Source organism: Neovison vison, chromosome X, assembly GCF_020171115.1.
Source record: "Neovison vison isolate M4711 chromosome X, ASM_NN_V1, whole genome shotgun sequence".
NCBI classification, from domain to species: Eukaryota; Metazoa; Chordata; class Mammalia; order Carnivora; family Mustelidae; genus Neogale; species Neogale vison.
This window is the reverse complement of record NC_058105.1, coordinates 33,543,057-33,554,838: the sequence shown is the minus strand read 5'-3', so window position 1 is coordinate 33,554,838 and position 11,782 is coordinate 33,543,057. Positions and strand designations below refer to the sequence as shown.

At 36.9% G+C, this 11,782-nt stretch overlaps 1 protein-coding gene across 3 annotated transcripts in view; it reads right to left on the bottom strand.

Annotated features, from left to right (window-relative positions):
• Positions 1 to 1,127: 1,127 nt before the first annotated feature.
• Positions 1,128 to 11,782, bottom strand: part of LRCH2 (leucine rich repeats and calponin homology domain containing 2) — a 103,925-nt gene continuing 93,270 nt past the window's right edge. For all 3 annotated transcript variants that reach the window (XM_044235239.1, XM_044235240.1, XM_044235241.1), the window contains one exon: positions 1,128 to 3,910. In XM_044235239.1, the coding sequence (XP_044091174.1) occupies positions 3,791 to 3,910 (120 nt within the window). In that variant the 3' untranslated portion in view covers positions 1,128 to 3,790. The remainder of the gene's footprint in view (positions 3,911 to 11,782) is intronic.

The following is an 11,782-nucleotide window of genomic DNA, read 5'->3' as shown; positions in this document are numbered from 1 at the left end:
TTCCAATGTAGTAGGACTCTACTTTGCTAAAACCGCTGGAGCCTTGCATAAAACACAAACACACACTGTGGAAATTCCAAGCTATTTAAACAAAATAAGCATAGGGATTTCTTTCATTTTAAAATGCAGAAACAGGAGACATTATGCCTTAAGGACCAGAAGATATCTATAGGCATTTCCAAATTAATTCAATATACAGCAATGTATCAAAGGGATCCCAGTCCCTCAGAGCACTCTGGATGCTGAGATAGGTTCCTGAGAACCTTAGAACCCACCCTTGAACTGCTGAATCAATTGATATTTGGTCAATAAGGTCACTAGGTGATCCATATGCATATTAAAGTATAAGAATCACTGTCTTACAGCATAATTTTAATTATTACTTCATAAATTATACAGTATTATTTTTTATTTTTTTGCATTAGAAGTGAATGAGCTTAGTACATTCCATGTACATCAAAATTTACTAAAACGAATACAGACAATTCAAAATTCTATGATAAACTTAGAGTACTTTTCAAACTACTTATGCCAAGTATTTACTTACTTAAGTACTTCTCTAAATCTGAGAAGTTAGGGTGAGTAACTATAAAACAGGGGGCAATATAATCTTTAATGTTATTTACCTGAAAACTTTCCACTTTTAGGATGAGTAACAATTATGAATAAATGATAGTCATTTTAATAAAATATGTGGAATTTTTAACAACTAGGATTATTTGAAAATGAAAGATTATTTTTAAATAAAATTTCTTAAGGGTAATTCAATCATATGCCTCACACTAATTTGTATTACAGAATACAAATAATCACGATCTGATCTATCCTATCTTTTCTTTTATGTAAAGGTTTATCTGACACATATATATAAAGAGTTTAACTTATGAAAATGTGATTTATTTTGTGAAGGTATCTTAGGAAATTATTGTGTTTTAAAGAAAACATTATCTACTGAAAATAGCATGATGTAAAGAGAATCTGGACTCTTAAACAACTTACGTGGAATATCCTCTTGAGGTCTATTTTTCCGTAGTAGAGAATATAGACACAAGCTATCAAATACCTAGAAAAGATGGATGCTGTGATGTTGAGAGAAGAAATAGAGAGGGAGAAAAGAAATCTCAGACTTTAATTTTTTCATTCAACTTTATCCACAGTTTGCATCGGTAATATACATTTAGTGTTCCATTTATTTTTAAATGCATCAGAAAATCAATTATGATAGATCTGTGACCAATACAAAGATTTCTGAATTCTTCAAAAAATTCACTTATAAAAGTCAATAAACTAGCATTCTGTAGAGATCATTATTTAACAAATGGTAATGCATTTTTACTTATTTCAATTCTAACATATCCAACATCACTTCTTTCTTGTGCCATACAGTAATAAAATTTAGCAGATGTAGCTATCTACTACATTTCTTAGGGCCTAATAAAATATTTCAGTTTGATTATTTAACCCTCTTCAAACACAAATCCAATTCAAATAATTATAATCATTCTTAACTCAATAATTGATGAAGTAAATATAAAAGAACCATAATGACCATCTAGAATAAAATTTACACTTATTTAAAAACTAATAAAAGAAATACATTAGAGCCTTGGTAAAATGTTTCCTTGGGGACTATGCTGAGAAACTGACTTAGAGGCGGTGTTGCCTTCTGGCACTACAGTAAATAAACTAACATGATATAGACCTCAGATGGACCCATCTTAAATGGAATTTTGCTTTGCAGTAAAGAATGCTACAGTACGGTTCTGGTGTATTTTCCCTTTAAGGTAATAACTGACAAGTAAATGAAATGCAATAAGGAAGTGGCCTATAATTTCACTAATATTTCAATGATATGAAACAGGAAAATATCTGTAAAACAACTTCCAGGTTGCTTAATAAGAGGACTTCTACAGCATGATAACTAAGAAAGGCATATGGATGATTGCTGTAGCTTTTACCGGTCACTTTATTTGTAACACTGTCAAATTTCTACAACAAAAACTAACAACTTAAGATATTTATTTGCCATTTCTTACCTTTATTACCCAAGTTTTCACTAGGGAGATTGACTATGCCAATGAAGTTTTGTTTTTTTTTTTAAAGATCCAACTGAAAAATAGTAACTAATTAGCTCAAATATATAAAGTAATAAATTACTAATAATTTAATTTTTAAACCTTACAGTCACAAGAAGCTTTAATTCTTTAAAAGCTCCAATTTCACACTTGGGGAATGTAAAGAACACATCCATATTCTAACGCCAAAATTTAATTATATGGCTTCATGCCGACGGATCAAAAAAAGTTGAGTTGTTCCAAAACCAACCCTTACTATACCATTTGGCACACTAGTTTTTAACTTTTATATATGCCCTTTGAAATAACCAGGCCAACACTTTTAATAAGTTGCATCCATATTAAGAGGTAACAAGTGCAAATAATCACATATTTAAGATATGGTACTTGCTTGGCTACTACAAAAGTAATTATACTAAGGTTCTTCTATAGCAAACTGAGTTATTCATTACAGTAATGTTTTTGAAAAATTCTTGCACTACTACCAACATAAATGCATCCATCTCCAAATTAAACAAGGACTTTGGAACATAGTATACTTATGAAAATATTTATAGACTGTTCTGTGTTTAATTCAACATCTTATTAATTGAGGATCATAAGATTTACAGGATCCACAGAGTGCCAGATTTTAAATAAAAACCTATTCTTTAATTGCTGCTCTCTGAATCTGAATAAAATTAATGGCAGCATACTCACATAATGTTACTGAAAGTCGGGACATAAACCCAAACTTTGGCAGTTTTATCAAAATGTCCTTGATAATTAGTACTTTGCTACTTCTCAAAAACCTTACTGCTTTGTGTAACATTTTCAATACAGAAATAAAATACTCTTCAAATAATACATTTTAAAAGATGATTAAGTTTTTCAAAATTAAATAGCATAAATTAAGCATATTAACATTGGGTTTTTTTTTTTTTTGACAACATGACATCATAACCAATTTAAGGAAAACTGCAATGGACTAAATAAAAAACCACAAATGTCACAATGTGAGGCACATTTAAATCCTCACATATTACTGACCTTACAAAATCTACTAAAATATTTTAAAGTTCCATTGATTCCATTAATACATAAAAAGAAATTGCAAAAATGCTTAAGACTATATAAGAGTCATCAATTACACAGGCACTTCACATGTAAACAATCTACAGTACAACTGAAAATATTTTGGCACCAACCTATAATACTAAAAGAATTTAATATAAAGCCAGAGTTCTGCATTTTCTACTCTTTTTTTTCTAGAAAACTAAGACCAAAGATTGAAGAAACTGTGTATAAACTAGAATTAGAAGTGTATTAAATAACTCAAATATAGAATAGTTTTAAATCGGTAAAAAAATGATTACCTCATCCAGGTGTTTACTAGTATGCTATGATATAAAAAATTAAACATAAATGATTATTAAATTGAAACCACATTTTAAATTTAGTATCAATCTGGTTTTTGAAAAATAATCAAGGTTATCAACTGACTTAGTAAAAAGAGAATTTGAATTTATCAAAAACTCATATTAAGTTAATCCTGTCTCCCCCAAAAGAAGTTTGGGCAATTCAAATTTAATTTTTATGTTTAAACGTGATTTTTTTAAACCTAAGTCTTGACCTAATTAAATTATTTTTGATTAGAGATTCTTATCATGAATTTGAGATATTTGAAATCACTTCAAATAAATGCAACTATACACTTATGATTTTGAAATGTTACATCAAGCTGTAGAAAGCTGAGATGCCTTGGTTGTAGGTAATTCAAGAAGAGCCTGAACTGTGACACCGACTTTCACAAGACCTCTCTCTTCCAAAATGTGATGAGGCAAACAGAGTCTTTCCTGAAAAACAAAATAAATGACATCAGAACATTTGGTTTTTAGTAGTGCAGTAAAGCTTAAACAAATCAGAAATAGATTTTTTAAATGTTTCCTGTAAAACATCAAGTAAAAAGTACACCATTCTAGTTAAATTAAATTCTAATTTTTAAAATTGTCTTATTGAGGTGTAATTCACATATAACATTATATTGGTTTCATGTATAAAATATAATGACTTGAAATATGTATATGGTATAATGCAAGATGATCATCACAGTAAGTCTAGAACCATCCATTACCATACAAAGTTAACTTTTAGGATTTACTCTCTTGGAAACCCAAAGCTTATTCTACAATATCACTGACTATAGTCACTATGTGGTACATTACTCCCATGACTTATTTATTTTATGACTGAAAGTTTGAACCTCTTGAGCCTCCATCACCTAATTTCACTTACTCTCCTCTAGCAAACACTATTCTATTCTCTGTATGTATAATGTACATTTTATTTTTTTAGAATCCACATATAAGTGAAAATATACAGGATTTGTTTTTCTCTGTCTGACATAATTTGCTTATCATAGTTTCCTCAAGGACCAACCATGTCACAAATGGCAAGACTTCATTCTTTTTATGGCTGAGTAATATTCCAGTGTGTGTGTGTGTGTGTGTGTGTGTGTGTGTGTGTGACATCTGTATCCATTTTGATGGATACTTGGGTTGCTTCAGTATCTTGGCTATTGTAAATAATGCCACAGTGATCGCCGGGGTGCATATATTTCTTTGAATTGTTATTTTTTTTTCTTTGGATAAACTTTCAGAAGTAGATTTGCTGGGGGTTGCTTCAGTATCTTGGCTATTGTAAATAATGCCACAGTGATCGCCGGGGTGCATATATTTCTTTGAATTGTTATTTTTTTTTTCTTTGGATAAACTTTCAGAAGTAGATTTGCTGGATCTTATGGTATTTCTATTTTTATTTTTTTTGAGGAAGCTGCATAGGATTTTCCATAGTGGCTATACCAATTTACATTCCCACCAACAGGGTATTAGAGTTCTCTTTTCTCCACATCCTCACCAACATTTTGTCTTTTTGACAGTCATTCTAACAGATGTGAGATGATATCCCATTGTTCTGCTTCTAAAATGGCTGTTTCAAAAGGTTTTAATGGTATGGGATTCTATTTTACAGGCTGTATTTTGAACTGAGGCTGATCTGATTCACATAATAAGCAAATATTCTAAAGTGAGAGAGGCATGCTAGATGTTCCCTAAGCTCTCTCTCTCTTTTTAAAAAGATTTTATTTATTTATTCGTCAAAGAGAAAGAGAGAGAGAGAGAGAGAGCATAAGCAGAGAGTCGGGGGGAAGCAGGCTCCCTACTGAGCAGAGAGCCCAGATGTAGGGCTCCCCGCTGAGCAGAGAGAGAAGCAGACTCCTTGCTGAGCAAGGATCCAGATGCGGTACTCCATCCCAGGACCCTGGGACTGGGATCATGACCTGGACTGAGCCACCCAGGTGCCCCTCCCTAAGTTCTTCTGTTGGAGTAGAAAAAGCACTACATTTCCAGCCAGGACATCTAAGAGCCATGCGATATGACGTACTAAAAGTAATAAAATTCCCTGAGACTCAGTTTCTTTATCCTGAAGTCAGGACTGTGTGAGAAACGAAGTGAATAGTCTGGTGGTAGAAGTGCTTTGTAAACTCCTCAGTCCTGTACAAAATTGGCTGCTCTGGTTCATTCATTGTACCAGTTCCGAGGTTCCATGGTCTCCATATGAAGAGATTCAGTACTTTTTTATCTTAAGGTTACTTCCCTCCAGCTGCTAGTGATGTTTTGTTGCTTCTTAGTTCCAGTAATCTAGAATTTGATTAGTAACAGCTACCTATTATAAGCACATCACGTGTCCTTTGATCTTCATAATTCTGTAAGAAAGGTTTAAAGCAACTTTGCATTAGGTGCTCATTAGCCTTCAATGATCCTACTCGAACATTCTTTTTTTTTCTTTTTTGTAAGTAATATTTACTCCCAACGTGGGGCTCAAACTCACGGCTCCAGGATCAAGTGCCACATTCTCTACCAACGGAGCCAGCCAGGTACCCCTCTTCTAACATTCTTAATGTTTTCAAGGGCTCTGTCTTCACCTCTTCTCTTCTACACTATATCCTCTCTTTGGTATTATCAAAGCTTTATCAAAACTGCAAGGGTTAACTGAAGGGTTTCATGCATTTGCATATCATCAAATAAATCTGGTAGCCATTTCTGAGGAAACAATGCAGTCCACTGCTTCAGGTGGGACACCCATTCATCTCAGGAAAATAAGCTAGTAATGGATAGAGTGAATGGCAAACAGACCATCTACAGGTCCCACCTGGTTTATAACTGTATTATACTTGGACAGCATAGTATTTTACAAATCTAGAAACATTATATATTTTTCAAGATTTTATTTACTTATGGGGCACCTGGGTGGCTCAGTGGGTTAAGCCTCTGCCTTCGGCTCAGGTCATGATCTCAGGGTCCTGGGATCAAGTCTCACATCTGGGTTCTCTGCTCAGCAAAGAGCCTGCTTCCCCCCCCCCCTCTGCCTGCCTCTCTGAGGAAACAATGCAGTCCACTGCTTCAGGTGGGACACCCATTCATCTCAGGAAAATAAGCTAGTAATGGATAGAGTGAATGGCAAACAGACCATCTACAGGTCCCACCTGGTTTATAACTGTATTATACTTAGACAGCATAGTATTTTACAAATCTAGAAACATTATATATTTTTCAAGATTTTATTTACTTATGGGGCACCTGGGTGGCTCATAAAGAAATAAAATCTTAAAAAAAAAAAAAAGATTTTATTTATTTATTTGAGAGAGGCGGGAGGCAGAGGGAAAAGGAGAGAAAGAATCCCAAACAGACCCCACTGAACAGGGATCCTCATGCAGGACTCAATCTCAGGTCTGAAATCATGACCTGAGGTGAAATCAAGAGTCAGATGTTTAACTGACTGAGCCACCCAGGCACCCCAAAACATTATATATATATTTTTAATCCACTGTTTTTTAAAAAGATTTTATTTTCGTTACTTGAGAAAGAGAGCAAGCAAGCACAAGTAGGGTAAGCAACAGGCAGAGGTTGAGGGAGACGCATAAACCATTCATGACCTGAGCCAAAGATATATGCCTAACCGACTAAGACACCTAGGTGCCCCTAAATCCACTGTTTCTTGAAATGTGGGAAGCCTCGGCAAGACTGGGTTCCTATTTCCAAATGGTAACAACTATATCCTCTACCCTGATGTCTTTCAAATCTTATTTCCTGCCATGATCTCTCTACTGAGCTCTAGATACAAATCTGAACGTGATACAGCCAAATGGATGTTCAACAAACATCGAAATCAATGTGTCCACAACAGAATTATCCCATCACTAAATTAAATTTTCCTTTTACATTCTACACCTCAGTGAGTAATACACTATTCAATCTCTCTCAAAATAAAACTGGGAATCATAATAATCTTTTTTTTTCTTTTTTTAAAATATTTTATTTATTTATTTGATAGAGAGACAGTGAGAGAGGGAACACAAGCAGGGGGAGCGGGAGAGGGAGAAGCAGGCTCCCTGCTGAGCAGGAAGCCCAACGAAGGGCTCAATCCCAGGACCCTGGGATCATGACCTGAGCCAAAGGCAGACACTAAACTACTAAGTCACCCAAGCGCCCCATCTTTTGTTCATAATAATCTTTTCTTTCCTAGTTATTCCCATAAACCATTCACCAAATACTACTGGTAATAACCCATTTATCAGAAGCATTCTCAAAAGCTCTTCTGATCTCCATTTTCACAACAATATTCATTGCCCTCCTAATGTTATGCCTACTTGTTCAAATAACCGCTGAAATGTTAAAAAAGAAAATAAGGTTTCAAATCAACGACCTCAGCTTCCACCTTAGAACACAGAAAAAGAACAAATTAAACCAATGGGAAGCAGGAAGAAAGAACAAATGAAGTTGAGAGAGTCAGACAATAAAATAAAACCAGGGTGGGGGGGAATCAGTGAAACCAAACATTAGTTCACTGAAAAAATTTCTAAAAATTCATAAACCTTGGAGCACCTGGGTGGCTCAGTGGGTTAAAGCCCCTGCCTTCAGCTCAGGTCATGATCTCAGGGTCCTGGGATCGAGCCCTGCATCGAGTTCTCTGTTCAGCAGGGAGCCTGCTTCCTCCTCTTTCTCTGCCTGCTTCTCTGTCTACTTGTGAACTCTGTCTGTCAAATAAATAAATAAAATCTTAAAAAAAAAAAATTCATAAACCTCCAGCAAGGTTAATCAGCAAAAATAGAGGAACCACACAATTTACCAATAACAGGAATAAGAGAAGTAACATCTCAAGAGAGTCTACAAATATTAAGTTGACAATGAGGGTGATAAGGGAAATCTGTGCTCTAAGGTGGCCAACTAATCCAGCAGGGGAATCCCAGTCCTGGCCCCAGGATCATTCCGGGTTTTCCCTCCTGCCCTGCCTCCCACAAGTGCAAGAGTACCACAGATAGGAAGTTGAAGGGTATAAAGTATGCTCTTTGTCCTATGAGAGAAAGACAGGGCGAGAGGAGCACACAGGGGATCACACAAGGAAAACACTTCCCTGAAGCCACCGACAGGAAAAAGGAGAGGGGCCAATTTGGGGGACTTCTTGCAATCAGCGGGACAAATACTGGAGTTTTACAGGTCTTCGGCATGGCTGCTATAAAGGCCTGAGGGCTGCCGTGCTAATGTAGAGTACACAAGCAGCTAACCCGGGGCAGACTGTATAATCTGTGGTTCCCATTCTTGAGGCACATCTGGGAGAGGTGACATTGCCTCTCCAGGGACAAAGGAGCAGACAGGCATCATTTCCCTTCCCTGCCCTTCGGCATAGGTGCTAAGACACCTGATGAGGGTAACTAACCAGGACACTGGCCCTTTAGCACACTTTGCTCCAAACCCCACAGTCCTGCACTCTAGTACATGTGCCTATCTCAGTCAAACCTGCATCAATCCCAGCCCAGCAAGACCCTCCCGCAGAAGACCAGCACAGGTTCCCCTTTCCCCCCACATCTGGCCCCTACAGTTTGGAGGATTTAAACTCAGCTGACCTGGCTGGGATAGAGTCCAAAGTACACTGTGCTGCTCCAGGAAGGCAAGCAACCCAGATACAGTGTGAAAACAACAATCTAAAAAACACATAGGATACATGAGGGGAAATTGTTCACTCTTCCGGAAGAGCTTCTCTGACAGCAGCAAGCAAGAACTCACCTGTCTGGGGACAAAGGAGATGGCTATTGCCATTTCATATCCTCACCCCACAGCATAAACTAACCTCAGTAAGCAGCACAGTGCCAACAACTGCTGCCTAAATTTTTTATACCAAGCCCCCTTACCATGTGCTCTTCTGGTACTGTTTTTCTAGGATAAGTGTGCCGAAGAACCCAGAGCAGCACAGGCCCCTCCCTCAGAAGACCAACAGAAACCCCCCATGCACCATATCTACTGACCAGAAAATTCTGCAAAGCTTCAGCTCTACTGGAAGTAGAATCAGGTCTCTTTTAACAAGCAGACCAGAACACACCTAGTTAAAACTTGCCATACTCTGGCCAAGTTCCAAATATACTCCCCACTACAAGCAAGGAGAAACTCTGCAGAGGACTGATCTGGGGGATAGAGCAACCATAACATAGCAGACTGCATGCAGCATACCCCAGAGACACTTCCTTAAGAGCCAGGCCATGGACATTTGACTTCTGCTTCATAAAGCCTTTAATCTCCAAAGCAGGAAAGATAATAGGCTTTCCTAACACAGAGAAAAGAGACCTAGACAAAATACCAAGATGGAAGAATTCATCACAAAAGAATGAACAGGGGCACCTGGGTGGCTCACCTGGTTAAGCATCTGCCTTTGGCTCAGATCATGATCCCAGAGTCCTGGGATCAATCCCCACACTGGGCTCCCTACTCAGCTCAAGTCTACTTCTCCTTCTACCCTTCCCCCCTTTCATGATATCTCTCTTTCTCTCTCTCATATGTTCTCTCTGTCTGAAATAAAAAAAGAAAAATCTTTAAAAAACAAAAGAATGAATAAGAAAAGGTCAGGGCCAAGGATCTAATTGAAACAGATATTAAGTAATATGCCTGATCCAGAATATAAAGCAATAATCATTAGAATACTAGCTGGGTTTGAGAAAAGCATAGAAGATATCAAAGAGACCCTTACTGCAGAGGAAAGGAGCTTAAAACCAGTGAGGATGAAATGGAAGAAGCAGAGGAACAAACAAGTGATATATAAGACAGAATTACAGAAAATAATGAAGCTGACCAAAATAAGGTAAAAAGAAAAATCTTGGATCACAAAAGTATATTACGGAAACTCGGTGACTCCATGAAATGTAATAACAACCATACCATAGGAGTCTAAGAAGAAGAAGAGAGCAAAGGAGGGCAAAAGAGTTGAGTAAATTATAGCTGAAAACTTCCCTAATCTGGGGAAGGAAACAGATCCAGGAGGCACAGAGAACTTCTATCAAAATCAACAAAAGCAGGGGTGTCTGGGTAGCTCAAGCATCCAACTCTTGATTTCAGCTCAGATCATGATCTCAGTGTCATGAGATTGAGCCCCTGTTGGGCTCCATGCTTAGTGCGGAGTCTGCTGGAGGTTCTATTCTGCTCCTTCTACCTACCCCTCAGGAGGATAAATAAATATAATCCTTTAACAAAATCAATGAAAGCAAGCCAACACCAAGCCAAATCATAGTTAAATTTGCAAAATATAAAGTAAAAATCCTAAAATCAGCAAGAAAAATGAAGTCCCTAACTTATAAGGGAAGACAAAATTAGCAGAAGGTCTTCCCACAGAAACTTGGCAGGCCAGAAAAAAGTGGCATGATATATTCAAAGTGTTGAATGGGAAAAATCTGCAGCAAAGAATACTCTATCCAGCAAGGATAGCAATCAAAATTGAAGGATAGAGTTTCCTAGAAAAACAAAAACCAGGAGTAGGTGACCACTAAATCAGCCCTTCAAGAAATATTAAAGGGGACTCTCCGAGCAGGAAAGAAAGACAAAATGCAACAAAGACAACAAAGGAACAGAGAAAATCTCCAGAAACAATGACAAAACAGGTAATAAACTGGCACTAAATTCATATCTATCTTTAATTACTGTGAATTTAAATGGACTAAAAGCTCAAATCAAAAGACAGAGGGTGTCATAATGGATAAAAGACAACACCCACCTATATGCTGCCTACAGGAGACTCATTTTAAACCTAAAGACACCTACAGATTGAAATTGAGAGGATGGAGAAATACTGGCCAAGCTAATGGATGCAAAAAAGAAAATAGGAGTAGCAATACTTATATCAGAAAAACTAGATTTTAAACCAAAAACTGCAATATGAGATGAAGAAGGGCACTATATCATAATAAAGGGGCCTATCGAACAAGATCTAACAATTGTAAATATTTATGCCCCCACCTTGGGGGCAAAACAAAACAATAACAAACATAGAGAAATTCATTAGTAATAATACAATAATAGTAGGGAACTTTAACACCCCACTTACAGCAATAGACACATCATCTAAACAGAAACTCAACAAGGGAAAATGCCTTTGAATGACCCACTGGAACAGATGGACTTATCCAGAACATTTCATCCTAAAGCAGCAGAATACACATCCTTTTCAAGTGCACACTGGACATTCTCCAGAATAGATCATACAGTAGGTAACAAATCAGGCCTGAACAAGTATAAAAATATTGACATCAGGGCACGTGGGTGGCTGAGTGGGTTTAAGTTTCTGCCTTCAGCTCAGGTCATGATCCTGGGTCCTAGGATGGAGCCCTACATTGGACTCCCTACTCAGTG